Source organism: Nycticebus coucang, chromosome 8 (genome assembly GCF_027406575.1).
Source record: "Nycticebus coucang isolate mNycCou1 chromosome 8, mNycCou1.pri, whole genome shotgun sequence".
In the NCBI taxonomy this organism is placed as follows: Eukaryota; Metazoa; Chordata; class Mammalia; order Primates; family Lorisidae; genus Nycticebus; species Nycticebus coucang.
The window spans coordinates 93,140,638-93,160,473 of record NC_069787.1 but is presented as its reverse complement, the minus strand read 5'-3'; the positions used below and the strand labels follow the sequence as shown (position 1 = coordinate 93,160,473).

General features: G+C 45.3%; 1 protein-coding gene across 2 annotated transcripts in view; it reads left to right on the top strand.

The window, feature by feature from the left end:
• The first annotated feature begins 414 nt into the window (after positions 1–414).
• CDC25A (cell division cycle 25A) overlaps positions 415–19,836 on the top strand; it is a 32,960-nt gene continuing 13,538 nt past the window's right edge. Inside the window, exons 1-9 of one of the 2 annotated variants that reach the window (XM_053600519.1) lie at positions 415–1,203; positions 2,177–2,253; positions 5,074–5,116; positions 5,890–5,926; positions 7,266–7,364; positions 8,871–8,990; positions 10,661–10,795; positions 11,321–11,395; positions 13,951–14,124. In XM_053600519.1, coding sequence (XP_053456494.1) covers positions 1,034–1,203; positions 2,177–2,253; positions 5,074–5,116; positions 5,890–5,926; positions 7,266–7,364; positions 8,871–8,990; positions 10,661–10,795; positions 11,321–11,395; positions 13,951–14,124 — 930 coding nt within the window. In that variant the 5' untranslated portion in view covers positions 415–1,033. Of the gene's footprint in view, positions 1,204–2,176; positions 2,254–5,073; positions 5,117–5,889; positions 5,927–7,262; positions 7,365–8,870; positions 8,991–10,660; positions 10,796–11,320; positions 11,396–13,950; positions 14,125–19,836 lie in introns of both variants that reach the window. The other variant, XM_053600518.1, reaches the window with a different exon arrangement.

Here is a 19,836-nt window from a genome sequence, read left to right as displayed (position 1 = left end):
ATTGGAAGTCCAGTCCTGGGATCATTCAGTTCTCTCCCTCATTATGAAATTGGAACCTGAAGGCCTGGGGAAGAAGAAAGAGTTCAGTACTCCCTGGTTAGAGGCCGAGCCAAGGCTGGATCCGGCCAGACTTCTACAGGCCTGGACAGTCTCCTCTAGCCTCCACATTCCCTAGGGGCATGGGGCGCGGGGCCGGTGGCGACAACGCGGGTCCCAAAGCGGGTACAAGACTACAAGGCTGCGCGCGGCGGGAACTACGCATCCCAGCAGGCAACGGGGGGGGGGGGAAGAGTCCTTTCAGCCACGGATGGGGCCCCGCAAGTTCTTCTGGGAGTTTTCATTGACCTCTGAGCCCCTTCTCTTTTCGACCTGCTGCGGTCCCCCTTAGGCTCCGCCCACCTTTGCGAGCGGGTGACCCCGCAGAGTCCCGCGAGCTGCTTCCTTCTCTCCCTCTCATTGGTCCAGCCTGGCTGCCATTCTGGTGTAAGGAGGCGAAGTTGCTTACTGATTGGTGGATTCCGTTTGGCGCCAACTAGGAAAGGGGGGCGGGGTAGCGGCGGCTCCTAGTGAGCAGCTATTACCGCGAAAGGCCACTTTGGTCGCGACATCCTGGGACGGAGGTGGAGGTTGGCTGGGTTCTCTGCGACCCAGGGCTAGGCAGAGAGGGGAGAGGAAAAGCGAAGACAGCGTGAGCTTGGTCCGTTGCCTCGCGGCTCTCGCCCTCTCTCCCTCCGGACCTGCCGACTTTGTTTGGATTTAATCTTCAGGTTGCCGGCGCCCGCCCGCCCGCTGGCCTCGCGGGGTACGAGGAAAGCACCCGTGCTTGTGGCTGTCGCCGGACAGGTCCAGATACCCTCCCGTCCGCGCCACTTACCCGCGGCAGCCGCGTCTCTGAACCGCGGGGTCGTGTTTGTGTTTGACCCGTGGGCGCCGACGGCGGGGCGCGCGGCCGAGGCCGGTGCCGGCGGGGCGGGGCGGGCGTGGCGGAGGCGGAGGAAGAGGGAGCGGGATCCCTTGGAGGCCTGGCGCCGCCATGGAACTGGGCCCGGAGCCCCCGCACCGCCGCCGTCTGCTATTCGCCTGCAGTCCCCCTCCCGCGCCACAGCCCGTCGTGAAGGCTCTGTTTGGTACGCCAGCCGCTGGGGGACTGTCGCCTGTCACCAACCTGACGGTCACCATGGACCAGCTGCAGGGTCTGGGCAGGTGAGGAGGGGTCGGCAAGCGGTGTCCCAGGTCGCTTGCTTCCCTATCGGGCCCTGAAGAGGTCAGGTCAGGAAGCAGATAGGGAGAAGAGCTAGGGCTGCCCGTCCGGGTTCTCTGCTCGAAGGCGGCCAGGCTGGGGCCCGCCATGTGCGCCCTCCCCCCGGGCAGAATGTTGGGCGGGAGGGGCTGTTCGGACCCTCCTAAGCTGCCACTCAGCCCCAGACAGGCCCACCTTTGCCTCCCTTTTCGCATTGCTCTGTACTCTTTCTATCTCAGGAAGGTCTTGGAATTCTACCCCCACAAGAGACAATCAGGCCCTCCTAGGCGCCCACTTCCACCCTTTGCTGAACTACCTCTCAGGATCTTAGTTTCCTGTAAGCTTTGTTCCTTCTCAATAAAGGCGCATAGCATTTATTTTCCTAGCATTTGTGCAAATACTCTCAATATCTTGCACATTTCTGGTGTCAACCCTGCTGCTTTCCCGAGGCCAGATCCTCTTACTCAACTTTCTATACTGGAAATCTTCCTGGACTTTAACTTACAGCAAAACATGCTTCGTGTGGTGTTTTGGGGGAAACTACTTTCCCTTTGATGGTGGACATCTCATTTTCTAAGCATGTGTCTTAGGCGTTTTCCATCTTCTGAAAAGCAGGATTGGTTGATACTGTTCATCTTTCATCTCCACTTCTAGCACACTACCTAGAATACATGCTCTCATTTCAGGACAGCAACGTTTGTTGTAATCATCATAGCCTACAGTGTAGCCTGAGGCCCTGCCCACCCTCTCTTTCCTCTGGTTTGCACAAGTGCCAGTTGGGTGTTCTAGGTGGGAAAGTGGGATCTGTAGTGTGGCCTAGACACAATGGTTCACAGAAGCCAGGCTACTTGTTAACTTCTTGGTCTGTCTGCTATATGTGACTTTTTTATTATGTCTTAGGAAATGTTCATAAAGGATTATTTCTTTTGGTTTCAGTGAGTCTGAGCAGCCACTGGAGTTGAAAAACAACAGTAATCTGCAGAGAATGGGTTCCTCCGAGTCCACCGATTCAGGTACTCTTTCATTCTGCATGTATTATGTATCTGCTGCATGGGGAACAATTCTACGACTTACCTGAAACATGTCCTTTCACCCAGGAGCTTAGTTTTGGTAAGTAGTTGAGACAGTGCACAGAAGTCATGGCATTGGGGCTGGGTGTGGTGGTTCATACCTATAATCTTAGCACTCTGGGAGGCTAAGGCAGGAGGATTGCTTGAGGCCAGTAGTTTGAGACCAGCCTAAGCAAGAGCATGACCCCATCTCTACTAAAAATAGAAAAACTTAGCTGGGTGTGGTGGCACAGGCCTGTAGTCTCAGGTACTTGAGAGCCTAAGGCAGGAGGATCACTTGAGGAATTTGACATTGAAGTGACTTATGAGGATGCTACTACACTCTAGCCAGGGCAACAGTGAAACTGTCTCAAAAGAAAAGCAGTCATGGCATTGGGTAGCAAGTACCATTAATAACATACAATGGTTGGGTGGCGCCTGTGGCTCAAGGAGTAGGGCGCCGGTCCCATATGCCAGAGGTGGCGGGTTCAAACCTAGCCCCGGCCAAAAACCACAAAAAAAAAAAAAAAAAAAATAACATACAATGGCGCCCCTATGGCAATAGGAGCAAGTATCTGTAAGGAAGTGTAAGTGCTTGCTCTTAAAGGATGGATAGTAGAAGTTACCATACCGGCAGCACCCATGGCTCAGTGGGTAGGACGACAGCCACATACACCAAGGCTGGTGGGTTCAAACCTGGCCCCGGCCAGCTAAAGCAACAATGACAATTGCAAAAACAATAACAAAGTAATAGCCGGGCATTGTGGCAGGTGCCTGTAGTCCTAGCTATGTGGGATGCTGTGGCAAGAGAATCACTTAAGTGCAAGAGTTTGAGGTTGCTGTGAACTGTGACGCCACTGCACTCTACCCAGGGCAACACCTTAAGACTCTGTCTCAAAAAAAAAAAAGAAAAGTTACCATACCATTCCAAGTGGTATTCAGAAAATTACTGGTTAAAATACTGGGTTTTTATAAAACAAAGTATGTGACCAAAACATGTGTACCCCTGCAACCTAAAATTTTTTTAAGACTCTATTTAAATGAAAAGGATATATAAAATACAGGGTCAAATTACTGGAAGTGCAATATAAGGAGGTTATTTTCGTGATCTTGCTATGGAGGAAGTTTGTCAGTACCTTTCATTCTTCATAAATTCATGCTACTACTGCCTGGTTTGGTTTATCTGTACTTTCACAGATAAAGCACTGGACAACCTGAGCAATATAGTAAGACCCTGTCTCTACAAAAAATAAAAAAATTAGCCAGGTGTAGTGGTGTAGCTTATAGTCCCAGCTACTCAGGAGGCTAAGGCGAGAGGATTTCTCCAGCCTAGGAGTTTAAGGCTACAGTGAGCTATGATTAAACCACTGCACTTCAGCCTAGGCTTGGAGAAGTACTGTTTCCTAAAGAAAAAGCACTAAGGCAAAGATGCTTTAGATTAAGGGACTATAAGAGCAAAAGTCTTTTTTTTTTTATGGTTTTTTTTTTGGCCGGGGCTGGGTTTGAACCCGCCACCTCCGGCATATGGGACCGGCGCCCTACTCACTGAGCCACAGGCGCCGCCCAAGAGCAAAAGTCTTAATATAATGCAGGCTTCCACGTATAGAATGTGATACAGAACTGGGGATAGGATTCTTGTTTGTGGCCGACAGGAATTTTGGTTATGAGCTATGACACCCAACTTTCTGTAAGGCTACAGAGATGTGAAGAGGTGTGAGCTGGGCAGGCACTGGTGAGTCTGGACCATGCAGAGCTGGTATAGAAGTAATCTTAAGCAGTTCCTCCACCCTGCTGCCCTTGGTATCATTTTGTTAAAGGCTCTGAGTTCTTGCCTTGCCAAACCCTCAAATTACCCATGTGATTTGACAAGACAACATATTTGAAATCAAAACCATTCCAGGAAAATAACGGTACCTATTCTTTCTGTGGCTAAAACTCACAGAAATTTGAGTCACCTCTATCTGAAGAACCAAATAATCTGGGCAGCGCCTGTGACTCAGTGAATAGGGCGCCAGCCCCATATACTGAGGGTGGTGGGTTTGAACCCAGCCCCGGCCAAACTGCAGCAAAAAAATAGCCAGGCATTGTGGCAGGTGCCTAGCCCCAGCTACTCGGGAGGCTGAGGCAAGATAATTGCCTAAGCCCAAGAGCTGGAGGTTGCAGTGAGCTGTGACTCCACAGCGCTGTACTGAGGGCAACAAAGTGAGACTCTGTCTCAAAAATAATAATAATAAAATAAAGAACCAATGAATCTTGATATTAAGCAATTTTATTTATTTACCATTTTCTCAAATCCTGTTTTCCTTGATGATATTTTCAAGTAGAAAGGGATTAGTAAATAAACTCTGAAAATATTAAGACTTGTCATACATGAGGTTTTTGACAAATAGAGACTTGACTTCAGTTCTGTCAAAAGAAATAGTACTGGTTCAGTGCCCATAGCTCAGTGAGTAGGGCGCCAGCCACATACAGCAATGCTGGTGCATTCGAGCCCAGCCCAGGCCTGCTAAACAACAATGACAATTACAACCGAAAAATAGCCAGGTGTTGTGGCAGGCGCCTGTAGTCCCAGCTACTTGGGAGGCTATGGCAAGAGAATCGCTTAAACCCAAGAGTTTGAGGTTGCTGTGAGCTGTGATGCCACGGCACTCTAACGAGGGCTACATGGTGAGACTCTGTCTCAAAAAACAGAAAGAAAAGAAATAGTACTAACCTATTTATTTTAATGAGAAAATAGTGTTTTGTGCATTATTTCCTGAGGTTTTTTTTTTTAATTTTCCACAGGTTTTTGTCTGGATTCTCCTGGGCCCTTGGATAGTAAAGAAAAGTATGTATTCATTGCCTTTAAGTGTTTATACTTAGAAAAAAATTGTTCATATTTTTTACTGAAGTTCTTCATACTCTGGCCTAGATCCCAGAAAATGGTATCTTGAGAATGAGTAGTTTGTGTCAGCAGTTTTCAGAACTTTTCTTCCACTCCTTTATTTTATCTGTCATTCTGGTATTCTGTTTGCATCTCACCCAAACCCTTGCTCACCCTCTGACATCATAGCCTTAAGAGAACATGTTTGTTTGTTTGTTTGTTTGTTTTTGAGACAGAGTCTCACTCTGTCACCCTCAGTAGAGTGCTATGGTGTCACAGCTCACAGCAACCTCAAACTCTTGGGTTTAAACGATTCTTTTGCCTCAGCCTCTTGAGTAGCTGAGACTACAAGCGTCTGCTACAACGCCCAGCTATTTTTAGAGGTGAGATCTTACTCTGGCTCAGGCTAGTTTTGAAGTAGTGAGCTCAGGCATTCCACCCACCCACCTCAGCCTCCCAGAGTGCCAGAATTACATGTGTGCGCCACCTCGCCTGGCCAAACATGTATATTTTAAGAGAAGACCTAGGTTTGCTTTTTTTCCACCTAGAAGCCTAGTATTGGGGTTGCTCCTGAGAACAGGGCAGGTTTAGAATTTTATTCTTCCATCTCTTGGCTAATATGAGAGTCTGTCTGACTGCCTCCCCCGACCAAACTATAGGCTAAACATTATTCATCAGCCAATGAACGCCTGTTTGCTTGTTTTATTCTCATTATTTACCTTCTTATCTCATTATAGCCTTGAAAATCCCGTGAGAAGAATAAATTCCCTACCTGTAAGTTAGTTCTCTTATTTTGCACTAATACCTATTATTTGTACCTTGACTATCAGCGTGACCTTGATAGACCTTAATTTGAGAGTGAAAACTGCTTTTTCTTGGTCTCCTAAGCACTAAAGCTAGGAATGTGCTGGTGAATCTGGGCCATTCTGAGCTGGCATACAAGAAATCTTAACCAGTGTCTCCTTCATCCTGTTGCCTGTGGTATCATTTTGTTAAAGGTTTTGAGTATTTGCCTTGCCAAATTGTATTTTTCAAACCTTCAGATTACCCATGTGATTTAACAAGATAATGTTTTTGAAATCAAAACCATTCCAAGAAAATGTGGTATCTATTCTATCTGTGGTTAAAACTCACAGAAAGTTATATGGGTCACCTCTGTCTGAAGAACCAATTTTGTTTTGTTTTGTTTTTGAGATTGAGTCTCAAGCTATTTCCCTAGATAGAGTGTCAGGGCATCATAGCTCACTGCAACCTCCAACTCTGGCTCAAGCAATCCTCTCGCCTCAGTTTTTTCTATTTTTAGTAGAGATGGGGGTCTCGATTTTGCCCAGGCTGGTCTCAAACTCGTGAGCTCAAGCAATCCACCTGCCTTGGCCTCCCAGAGTGCTAGGATTACAGGCATGAGCCACCATGCCTGGCCAGAACCAAATAATCTTGATAAGAAGCAGTTCTATTTACCATTTTCTCAAATCCTACTCCCCTTGATGATATTAGCAAGACTGCCTAGAGCAGCTTCAACAATGGCGGCCTCTTGGATTTGTTTTTCATCTCTTAGTATCATAAAACCAAGAAAAGTTCTTTTTATGCATTTATTATGTGGGAGTTAATTTGGTGCTATAATCCCTGCTAAAAGGACTATACACATTATGAGGTTAGTTGTAAAACTGTTAGTGGGAACCCTTCTATCCTGTATTCTGACAAGTGGTGCCCTGGTCACATTTACTCTTTTTTTTTTTTTTTTTAGAGACAGAGTCTCACTTAATGGCCCTTGGTAGAGTGCCGTGGCGTCACACAGCTCACAGCAACCTCCAGCTCCTGGGCTTATGCGATTCTCTTGCCTCAGCCTCCCGAGTAGCTGGGACTACAGGCGCCCGCCACAGCACCCGGCTATTTTTTTGTTGTTGCAGTTTGGCCGGGGCTGGGTTTGAACCCGCCACCCTCGGCATATGGGGCCGGCGCCCTACTCACTGAGCCACACACGCCGCCCACATTTACTCTTTAACCTACTACAGTGTGTGAGGGATAAGACAAGTCCTCCCCGTTCTTTTGAGACCTGAGTTTTCCATTGAATTTTTATTCATGTAACTTTCTGTCTTTTTCACTTTGATAGCAGAAGCTTCTGGGATGTAGCCCAGCTCTGAAGAGGAGCCATTCCGATTCTCTTGACCATGACATCTTTCAGCTCATTGACCAAGATGAAAACAAGGAAAATGTGAGTGTGACATCAATGTATTAAACAGGCTGAGATAAAACCCTCAAGCATCAGCAGTTTACAGAGAAGTGACTATGCTGATTTCTGGGAAACTAAACCTTAGCCAAAGTCATGCATGGGCTTTTGACTCCAAGAAATCTGGATTTGAATCCTGCTTCTTAGGCCAGGCACGGTGGCTCATGCCTATAATCCCAGTACTTGGGAAGATAAGATGGATCTAGATGGAGAGTTTTTAATTCCTATTCACAGGTGATTATATTGTAATAATATTGCCTTAGATTTTATCTATTTTTGCTTTAGAGTTTAGAAAATTTTTGTGATTTTAGTTTATCACTCATTTTGTTTTGTATACTTGGCAGATGCTTATGTGTTTTTTAGAAAATAAAATGTGATAAGGAGAAATGCTATTTTAGAAGTTAGCTGGTTTTGGGGGGGATTTTTCTTTTTTTTTTTTGCAGTTTTTTTGTCTGGGGCCGGGTTTGAACCCGCCACCTCCAGGACATGGGGCTGGAGCCCTATTCCTTGAGCCACAGACGCTTCCCATGTTTTGGGGATTTTTTTTTTTTTTTTTTTTTTTTTGAGACCAAGTTGTTGCCATCAGTAGAGTGCCATGGCGTTGTAGCATACAGCAACCTCAAACTCTTAGGCTCAAGTGATTCTCTTGCCTGAGCCTCCTGAGTAGCTGGGATTATAGGTGCCTGCCCCAACACTCAGCTATTTTTTTTTGAGACAGTCTCAGTATGTCACCCTCAGTAGAGTGCCATGGTGTCACAGTTCACAGCAACCTCAAACTCTTGGGCTTAAGAGATTCTCTCTTTTTTCTTTTTTTTTTTTTTTTTTTTGAGACAGAGCTTCAAGCTGTCACCCTGGGTAGAGTGTTGTGGCGTCATAGCTCACAGCAACCTACCTCAAACTCTTAGAACTCTCGGGCTTAAGCGATTCTCTTGCCTCAGCCACCCAAGTAGCTGGGACTACAGGCACTCGCCACGATGACCGGCCATTTTTTGATTGCAGTTGTTTAGGTGGCCTGGGTTGGGTTTGAACCCGCCAGCTTCAGTGGTATGTGGCTGGCGCTGTAACCACTGTGATACGGCGCCGAGCCAGTAGTTGTCATTGTTTAGCAGGCCCAAGCTGGGTTCAAACCCTTCAGCCCTGGTGTATGTGGCCAGTGCCCTAGCCACTGAGCTACAGGCACCGAGCCTCAGCTCTTCTTTAGAGATGGGGTCTCACTCTTGTTCGGGCTAGTCTCAAACCTGTGAGCTCAGACAATCCACCTGCCTCGGCCTCCCAGAGTATTAGGATTATAGGTGTGAGCCACTGTGCCTGGCTTTAGAAGATGTCTGTTGAGACAGCTTTGGAAATTTTTTAATAGATCCAGTGTTGTAATTAGATCAGAAATAGGTGGACCTTTAGTTTGGAGGCAATTACTGTCTCACTCAGGTTATAGGTGAGGCTCTAGAGGTGGCTTTCATGGACAGTAGATGTATGAACTATACTGTCTTGCAGGAAGCCTTTGAGTTTAAGAAGCCGATAAGACCTGCATCTCGTGGCTGCCTGCATTCTCATGCACTTGAGGAGGGTAAAGATCTCTGCACACAAAGGCAGAACTCTGCCCCAGCTCGGATGGTATGTGCTCTGGCTTTCATAGAGGTGTTTCTGACGAGAAGAGAGGATTAAACTACCCTCTTTAATTCAGAGTAAAAGACACTGCAGTAGCTCTGGCTGTCTTTACCTTGACTTTTTTTTTTTTCATAGAGACAGAGTCTTACTTTATCGCCTTGGGTAGAGTGCCATGGTGTCACAGCTCACAGCAACCTCCAACTCCTGGGCTTAGGCAATTCTCTTGCCTCAGCCTCCCAAGTAGCTGGGACTACAGGCGCCCGCCACATTGCCCGGCTATTTTTTGTTGCAGTTCGGCCAGGGCCAGGTTTGAACCCGTCATCCTCAGTATATGGGGCTAGCACCCTACTCACTGAGCCACAGGTGCCGCCCTTTACCTTGACTAAAACTAGACTGTCAAACATTCTTCTTGGTTTGCTGTGTCTGGAGAGCAGACAGGCAATAGCAAGAGTGGAAGATGATATGTTTGAAATATTGGACTGTGTAAGTAATATTTCACCTCTTTGATTCTAGCAAAATAATTTGCTGGCATCATGGGCCATCCTCCTTAATTAATACTTGCTCTTGCCAGTTGGGGTATCTTACACGTGTAATTGTAGCACTGGGAGGCCAAGCTGGGTGGACTGCCTGAGCTCATGAGTTCAAGACCATCCTGAGCAAGAGCCAGACCCCATCTCAGAACAATAGCCGGGCATTGTGGCACCCTACTGAGGGCAACAAAGTGAGACTCTGTCTCAAAAAAAAGAAAAAAAAGTTAATACTTGCTCTTATACTGTGTTGTGAGTACTTCCCAAAGAGTAATTTTGTTTGCAAACAATGCTTAACTTCTTCCAAAGGTATTATATTAAAAACTACAATAGAGTCCTGTGAACTTACTGCCTAGAGGCTATGTTGGCTGTTTGGGGGCCACTTGTTTCAGGCCTATTTATTTGCCAGACAGACTGTCGTTCCTTCCAAAGTTTCCTACTATTAGTCTGAATTAGATCCACTAACAGCATATATAGCCAGGAGAGGTGAAACTTGAACAAAATGACCACATAGGTTTCCAAGTTATGCTAGGAACTTACATCTGAAAATACTCTTTTCTGGTCTAGTTTGTGGTCTGAGGTTCGGGTTCAGTCAGTATTGCTACTCTGTCTAGCATTTGCACTTTATTTAAATAAATAATTTGGTTTTTTTGAGACAGAGTCTCACTTTGTCGCCTTGGGTAGAGTCCCAGAGTCTCTTGCCTCAGCCTCCCGAGTGGCTAGGACTATAGGCGCCTGCCACACCACCATGTTATTTTTAGAAATGAGCTCCCTCTGGCTCAGGTTGGTCTCGAATCTATGAACTCAGGCCTTCCACCCGCCTCAGCCCCCCAAGTACTAGGATTACAGGTGTGTGCCACCGTGTCCGGCCTTTTTTTTTTTAACTGCTGAGGTCTCAGTAAGAAGAGCCAGGCCACTCTTTATTTCCCTGTCACAACTGGAGTTATAACCATTCTCTAGGCCATTTTATGATCTCCATAGAGACTTGCATCTTCTCACCCTTCAGTGGATTTTGATCAGTAGCTGCTAAAATTTTACTTTGTGTGACAAATACAGCATGTTTTTATCAGAAAAATTAGTGACTCATTCAAAGAAATGAAATTTGCCAGAGCTCTCATTTATTAATAAGCCATAAATTCTGTTTTACAGTTTTCTTCAAATGAAAGAGATTGCAGTGAACCAGGGAATTTTGTTCCTCTTTTTATGCCCCAGTCACCTGTGACAGCCACTTTGTCTGATGAGGATGATGGCTTCATGGACCTTCTTGATGGAGAGAATCTGAAGGTACCATGTTGTGTTTTCCTATCCAGTCTACAAACTGTCTCTAGAGAAGTATGTTATAAAAGAGCAGCAATTCCCCAAGGCTTCAGCTTCTGATATTTTTGTTCATTAGATGAGAATTTATTGAGTTTCTACCCCTAGCCTGATTAAATTCAGAGGGGAGGGTGTCAAAAGATGACATTGATAAGATCCTTCTTACCTTGGAGAAGCTAACTGTACTTATGTGCAGGAGACATGAAATGAAGACAGTGTAGAACTAGCTGCTGTGTGACATAAAGCCAAAGTAACTAATGATACTTCCTCACATGTCCTCAGCAGGGATGCTTTTAGCTATGTTCATATATCTGAACTGTTAAATGTGATTAATTTCTAACCTTATAAGTGGCTATGAGGAATAGGGAAGTGGGGGTACATTATGATGCTATCAATGCCTATCTGGTATTCTTTAGGCAGAAAAACACCTAAAACATTTAAACTAATGTTAGTCTTTGCTGGATCTTTTTAAAACCAGTTCTTCTGTTTCTTTAGAATGATGAGGAGACCCCATCGTGCATGGCAAGCCTCTGGACAGCTCCCCTTGTCATGAGAAGAACTACAAATGTCGTAAGTTATTCTGGTCTATCTGGAGGGAGCCTTGTGTACTCAGCCTGCTGAGAAGAGTAGTCCTTAGCTGTGAACAGCCGAAAGTCGAAAGGAATGGTAGGACTTAGGGACCTAGACTTTTATTTTATTTGTTTATTTGTTTATTTTTTTTTTTTGAGACAGGGTCTCAAGCTGTCACCCTGGATAGAGTGCTATGGTGTCATAGCTCACAACAACCTCCAACTTGGGCTCAAGCAGTGCTCTTGTTTCAGTTTTCTATTTTTGGTAGAGACAGGGTCTCCGTTTTGCTCAGGCTGGTCTCAAACTCATGAGCTCAAGCAATCCACCGCCTTAGCCTCCCTGAGTACTAGGATTACAGGCGTGAGCCACCACACCCAGCCAAGGGGACCTGAAATTTAGATCTCACCTGGGGCTACCTACAAACTGTGACCTTGAGGGATATGTTCCATCTCTACATGTTTCTGGATCTATAAATTAAGAATGGGGATGAGGGGCGGCGCCTGTGGCTCAGCAAGTAGGGCGCCAGCCCCATATGCCGAGGGTGGCGGGTTCAAACCCAGCCCCGGCCAAACTGCAACCAAAAAATAGCCGGGCTTTGTGGTGGGCGCCTGTAGTCCCAGCTGCTCGGGAGGCTGAGGCAAGAGAATGGCGTAAGCCCAAGAGTTAGAGGTTGCTGTGAGCCGTGTGACGCCACGGCACTCTACCCGAGGGCGGTACAGTGAGACTCTGTCTCTACAAAAAAAAAAAAAAAGAATGGGGATGAGAAGAGACCGTGTTTATTTTCAGCTCTTAACATCTAGGCTGTGGGGGTTTTTTTGTTGTTTTTGTTTTTTCTTTTTTCTTTTTGAGGCAGAATTTCATTATGTGGCCCTCGATAGAGTGCTGTGGCGTCACAGCTCACAGCAACCTCAAGCTCTTGGGCTTAAGCGATTATCTTGCCACAGCTTCCCAAGTAGCTGGGACTTTAGGCACCTGCCACAACACCCAGCTATTTCTCCCCAACCCTACCCCCTCCCCCGGCTATTTTTTTGTTGAAGTTGTCACTGTCTGGCAGGCCGGCTGGGTTTGAACCCGACAGCCCCAGTGTATGTGGCTGGCGTCCTAATCACAGGTGCTGAGCCGCACTCAGGTATTTTTTAGAGATGGAGTCTCTGTCTTGCTCTAGCTGGTCTCAAACTCCTGGGCTCAAGTAATCCACCTGCCTTTCCATGGTCTACAAAAAGCTATGTCTTCAGATAGACTTGTTGTTGTTGTTGTTTTGAGAAAGAGTCCCACTCTGTTGCTCTGGGTAGAGTGCCCTGGTATCATCATAGCTCACAACAACCTCAGATTCCTGGGTTCAAGCGATCCATCCTCTTTGCCTCAGCCTCCCAAGTTGCTGGGACTACAGGTGCCCACAGCAATGCTTGGCTAATTTTAGTAGAGATGGGGGGTCTTGATCTTGCTCGGGTGGGTCTTAAACTCCAGAGCTCAGGCAATCCACCTGCCTCGGAGTGCTATGATTATAGATAGGCATGAGTCATTGAGCCCAACCCACATAGGCTATTTGAAATAGCCTAGATGAGCTGGATTTTGTGGCTCATGCCTGTAATCCTAGCACTCTGGGCCGGGCTGGGCTCAAGCCCACCAGCTTTGGTGTATGTGGCTGATGCCGTAACCACTGTACTACGGGTGCTGAACCTGTCAAGTCATTTTAGAAGACATGAAATCTTATGGAAAGTGAGAACACTTGGGAAGTGAATATGTTTTAGAAATTGGATTTAAAAATCACAAACAGGGTCCAGTGGGCCCTTAACAATGAGAATTTCCTTCCACAAATAGTTATTGCAGATTCAACATTGCTGGGAACTATGTTAAAAAATATATGTCAGGGTGGTGCCTGGGGCTCAGTGAGTGGGGCACCGGCCCCATATACAGAGGGTGGTGGGTTCAAACCCAGCCCTGGCCAGACTGCAACAAAAAAATAGCCGGGCGTTGTGGCGGGCACCTATAGTCCCAACTACTCCAGAGGCCGAGTCAGGAGAATCGCCTGGGCCCAGGAGTTGGAGGTTGGTGTGAGCTGTATGATGCCACAACACTCTACCAAGGGCAACAAAGTCAGACTCTGTCTCTACAAAAAAAAAAAGAAAGAAAATATACTTCAGAAATAAAAGGAAGAAAATCCCTGGTCCCTAGGAGAATAGATGTGGGAGTGATGCATTCCACTGAGAACTATCAGGAACATTTCAAAGAAGTGACAGCAACATTGAAATGTTATTATCAACTTGAAAATGAGTGATTTACTTGAATATGAAAGGACCTTCTGCATAGAAGACAAACCCAGGCCCAAGATATAGCAAATCATGAACAGAATGAAATGAGTTTAGAGAGCTAAAGTTAGACTATCTCTACAACTGGTTAGATTGGCTGCTCTTCAACTGAGAAATTAGTCTTTAAAAGACCAAATAGGAAAAAGGACTTTTGAACACAGTTCTGGAAGATAGTTCCCAAGAAGCCTTTGGTCTGTTTGCCAAGTGAGGAGGTTTTAACAGAAAATGGATCTTTTTTCTTCTAAGGGCAACCGAAGCAAGCTGCTTGACTTCCCTTCCCTGTGTAGCGCCAGCACTCGGTCATCATTGAAGAGACCAGAGCGATCTCAAGATGAGTCACCACCTGGAAATACAAAGCGGAGAAAGAGCATAGCTGGAGACAGCCCCAAAGAAGCAGCTAGTCCAGAGAAGGCCCCGGAGGTTAGTTTTCTATTTTTTTTTCTTAACATGAAATCCAAGTTTTATTTGTTCATTTCTTACATTTGAAGTACTCTATTAGGACCATACTTTTTTATTGAGACAGAGTCTCACTTTGTTGCCCTCGGTAAAATGCTGTGGCATTAATAGCTCACAGCAACCTCAAACTCTTGGGCTTAAGTGTATACTCAAGCAATACTCTTGCCTCAGCCTCCCAAGTAGCTGGGACTATAGGCACCCACCAAAATACCCTGCTATTTTTAGACATGATGTCTTACTCCTGCTCAGGCTGGTCTTGAACTCCTGACCTCAAGCAATGCACCCGACTCAGCTTCCCGGAGTACTAGAATTATAGGCATGAGCCACACCATGCCTGTTGTCTAGGACAATGCTTTAAAGAGAAAGAGTTCATCATGAAACATTAGGTAACTGAAGCAATTCTGGGGTTTTGTTTTGTTTTTTGAGACAGTCCTATTATGTCGCCCTCTGTAGAGTGCTTGGCATCATAGCTCACAGCAACCTCAAACTCCTGGGCTTAAGTGATTCTCTTGCCTCAGCCTCCCAAGTAGCTAGGACTACAGGCGCCCGCCACAATGCCCAGCTTTGCTTTTTTTTTTTTTTTTAGAGACAGAGTCTCACTTTATCACCCTTGGTACAATGCCATGACATCACAGCTCACAGCAATCTCCAACTCCTGGGTTTAGGCAATTCTCTTGCCTCAGCCTCCCCAGTAGCTGGAACTACAGGCGCCTGCCACAAAACCCGGCTATTTTTTTTTGTTGCATTTTGTCTGGGGCTGGGTTTGAACCCGCCACCATCGGTATATGGGGCCAGCACCCTGCTCACTGAGCCACAGGCACCACCCCTGCTATTTTTTTGTTGTTGCAGTTGTCATTGTTTTTAGCTAGCCCAGGGTGGGTTTGACACTGTAACCACTGTGGTTTTTACAGTGTTTTTTGCCAACAATTCTGGTTTTTGATTTAGGAGTCTAGCAGAAAGATTGAGCATCTCTTCATCTTTCATGCATTTCCTTGGGTGAGCTGTCTTTACACAATATTGTCATAGTTCTTTGGGCAGAAGTCCTATGCTGCTTAACATTATTTATTTATCCTATGGCCTAAACACTCAAAACATTATATTCTTGGGCGGCGCCTGTGGCTCAAGGAGTAGGGCGCCGGTCCCATATGCCGGAGGTGGCGGGTTCAAACCCAGCCCTGGCCAAAAACCAAAAAAAAAAACATTATATTCTTATTATTAATACTTTTTTTTAAAAACAGGGCGGCGCCTGTGGCTCAAAGGGGTAGGGTGCTGGCCCCATATGCCAGAGGTGGCAGGTTCAAACCCAGCCCTGGCCAAAAACTGCAAAAAAAAAAAAAAATAGTCACCAGGGTAGAGTGCAGTACTGTCTATTAATACATTATTAATCTCAGTCGATTGCTCATTTTTCCTTAACTTGTTATGCACTTTAGCCTATGTTCATAGGCTTCAATATTAAAACTATTCTTCCTGAAATAACAGGTTTGGCTTGTTTATAATTGACTATATTTTTATGTTTTCTTCTTCATTATGCTCTCATTACATTAAGTTTTGCTTTTTTTTTTTTTTTTTTGTAGAGACAGAGTTTCACTTTATTGCCCTCGATAGAGTGCTGTGGCGTCACACAGCTCACAGCAACCTCCAACTCCTGGGCTTAGGCAATTCTCCTGCCTCAGCCTCCACAGCAGCTGGGACTACAGGCACCCGCCACAACGCCCAGCTATTTTTTTGTTGCTGTTTGGCTGGGGCTGGGTTTGAACCCACCACCCTCAGTATATGGGGCCAGCGCCCTGCTCACTGAGCCACAGGCACTGCCCAAGTTTTGCTATTAATATTATAAAATAACCTGGAAAATTGCCTGGGTTTTTTTGTTTTGTTTTGTTTTTTGAGACAGAGTCTCACTTTGTCACCCTGGGTAGAATGCCTTGGTGTTGTAGGTCACAGCATCCCTCAAACTCTTATATGCAAGTGATTCTTTTGCCTCAGCCTCCCAAGTAGCTGGGACTATAAATGCCAGCCACAACACCTGGCTATTTTTAGAGATGGGATCTCACTCTTGCTCAGGCTGGTCTCGAACCTTTGAGCTTAAGCAATCCACCTGCCTGAGTTTTTTGTTGCATGAAAAAGTTTGAATAAATCTGTCTTATTAGATAGATGACAGTTATAAAAACATCTAGACCTGATGCTTGTTTTTGTTTTTTTTTAATCTCACTATGTCACCCTGTGTAGAGCGCTATGGCATCACAGTTCACAGCAACCTCAAACTCTTGGGCTTAAGCAATTCTCTTGTCTCAGCCTCCCACGTAGCTGGAACTACAGGCACCCACCACAATGCCCAGCTAATTTTTTTTTGGTTGTAGTTGTCATTGTTGCTTGAGAGGCCCGGGCTGGATTTGAATCCACCAGCTCTGGTTGTATGTGGCTGGCGTCCTAGCCGCTGAGCTACAAGTGTGGAGCCTTCCTTATAAAATATTCTAAAAGAATATTTAATGGCTACATAGTGTTTCATACTAGAAGTAATTGAATAAATCATCTTCGCATTTTGTTTTTTTTTTAGAGACAGAGTCTCACTTTATCACCCTTGGTGGAGTATGATGACATCACAGCTCACAGCAACCTCCAACTCCTGGGCTTAGGCAATTCTCTTGCCTCAGCCTCCCCAGTAGCTGAGACTACAGGCGCCTGCCACAACACCCAGCTATTTTTTTGTTGTTGCAGTTTGGCTGGGGCTGGGTTTGAACCCACCATCATCGGTTTATGGGGCCTGCGCCCTGCTCACTGAGCCACAGGCGCCGCCCACATCATCTTCACATTTTGAATTTCTCTTTCCTGTTTTTCTTTTCCTTTATTTTTCTTTTTTAATTAAAAGTGGAATCATAGGCTTGGCGCCTGTGGCTCAAGCGGCTAAGGCACCAGCCACACACACCTGAGCTGACGGGTTCAAATCCAGCCCTGGCCCACCAAACAACAATGATGGCTGCAACCAAAAAAAAAAAATAGCCAGGCATTGTGGTGAGTGCCTGTAGTCCCAGCTACTTGGGAGGCAGAGGCAGGAGAATCACTTGAGCCCCAGGAGTTGGAGGTTGCTGTGAGCTATGATGCCACCGCACTCCACCCAGGGCAACAGCTTGGGGCTCCGTCTTAAAAAAAAAAAGGTTTCGGAATCATAGGTTAAAGGGCAGAAACATTTATGAAACTTTGCATTGTATACATGTCAAAAAATTGCCTTCCAGAAAACAGCTTCTAATTTATATTGTGTATCTTATTCTCTTTTACTCTTGCCATAGTAGGCATTGATCTTCTTGAATTTTTTGTGTAATGTTATTTCTTCTGTGTATATTTTGGTTTATTTCCATATATTTTAATTATTAGCTGGAATGGTCCTTTAAAGAGAAGCTCTCACTAAACTCTTTGGTCACCCTTGGGAAAGGCAGGGTTGAATATTAGATCTCTATCTACCAGTTTTCCAAATAATACCCTACCTAACATCTTCTGAAGTTGATAATTGAGGCTTGTGTGTTGTGATTTTTAATAATAATTATGAACTCATGGATTAAAACATGTATTTCTGTATGTTACTTGTACTATCCTTTTTAATGCTCATAAATTATCCCTTTTTGACATCTGACTGCCTCTTCAAATGGCTCCTGGGGTTTTTGTTTTGTTTTCAAAGTAAACTTACTTTAGCCAGGTGCTGTGCACATGTGTAGTACCAGCTAGTGGGGAGGAATGCTTAAGGTCTTCTTGGGCAGCATAGGGAGACCATCTCTTGAAAAATATAAAATTAATATATACACTGAAAATCATTCAAACAAGTATATATATATTAGTTAAATCTGAACACACCTCCCATGACCAAGAAAGATCACCAGGAACTCCACCGTATGCCTCTCTCAAGATAAGGCTTTGAACACCATAGCTTAGTTTTTACCTGTGTTTGAACCTCACACATGGCATTATACCTGTATATATTCTTTTTGTCTGATTGCTCTTGTTTAACATTATTTTCTTTTTTTTTTTTTTAATTAGGTTTCATTCTTTATTTATTTATTTATTTTAATTTGGCCGGGGCTGGGTTTGAACCCGCCACCTCCGGCATATGGGACCGGTGCCCTACCCGCTGAGCCACAGGCGCCGCCTTAACATTATTTTCATGAGAATCATCCAAACTGTTGTGTATATAAGGCTTTTTTCTTTTTCTTTACTGTGTAATGTTTCATTGCATGAAACCAATACAGTTTATTCTATTGATTTGGTTTTTGGGTGGTTCTTTTAGCTATTATGAATAAAGCTGCTATAAATATTCTTGTGCAATTCTTTTTTTGAGACAGAGTCTCAAGCTGTCACCCTCAGTAGAGATGTGGTGTCTTAGCTCACAGCAACCTCCAACTCCTAGGCTTAAATGATCATCTTTCCTCAGCCTCCCAAGTAGCTGAGACTATAGGTGCCTGCCATAACACCTGGCTATTTTTATTTATTTATTTTATTTATTTATCTATTTGTTTTTTGTTTTTTGTTTTTTTTGAGAACAGAGTCTTTTAGCTATTATGAATAAAGCTGCTATAAATATTCTTGTGCAATTCTTTTTTTGAGACAGAGTCTCAAGCTGTCACCCTCAGTAGAGATGTGGTGTCTTAGCTCACAGCAACCTCCAACTCCTAGGCTTAAATGATCATCTTTCCTCAGCCTCCCAAGTAGCTGAGACTATAGGTGCCTGCCATAACACCTGGCTATTTTTATTTATTTATTTTATTTATTTATCTATTTGTTTTTTGTTTTTTTTGAGAACAGAGTCTCAAGCTGTCACCCTGGTAGAGTGCTATGGCATCATAGCTCACAGCAGCCTCCAACTCTTGGGCTCAAGTGATCCTCTTGCCTCAGTTTTTTTTCTATTTTTAGTAGAGAAGGGGTCTCACTTTTGTTCAGGCTGGTCTTGAACCTATGAGCTCAGGGCTATCCACCTATCTTGGCCTCCCAGACTGCTAGGATTACATAGGATTACAGCCATGGGCCACCATGCCCGTCCTCTTTTGCAATTCTTTTTTTTTTTTTTTTTTTCTTTTTTTTATGTCACCCTCAGTAGAGTGCTGTGATGTCACAGTTCGCAGCAACCTCAAACTCTTGGGCTTACGTGATTTTCCTGCCTCAGCTTCCTGAGTAGCTGGGACTACAGGCGCCCGCCACAACTGGCTTTTTTTGTGTGTGTGTGTGTGTAGAGACGAGTCTCACTTTATGGCCCTCAGTAGAGTGCCATGGCCTCACACAGCTCACAGCAACCTCCAACTCCTGGGCTTAAGCAATTCTCTTGCCTCAGCCTCCCAAGTAGCTGGGACTACAGGCACCCGCCACAACACCCGGCTATTTTTTGGTTGCAGTTTGGCCGGGGCTGGGTTTGAACCCGCCACCCTCAGTATATGGGGCCGGCGCCTTACTGACTTGAGCCACAGGCGCCGCCCACAACTGGCTTTTTTTATTTTTTGGTCTTTTTCTGAGACAGGCTAAAGCTGTCACCCTGGGTAGAGTGCCGTGGCGTCACAGCTCATAGAAACCTCAAACTCTTGGGCTTAAGTGATTCTCTTGTCTCAGCCTCCAAAGTGGTCGGGACCACAGGCACCCACCGCAACGCCTGGCTATTTTTTTGTTGTTGTTGGAGTTGTCATTGTTTTAGCTGGCCCGGCT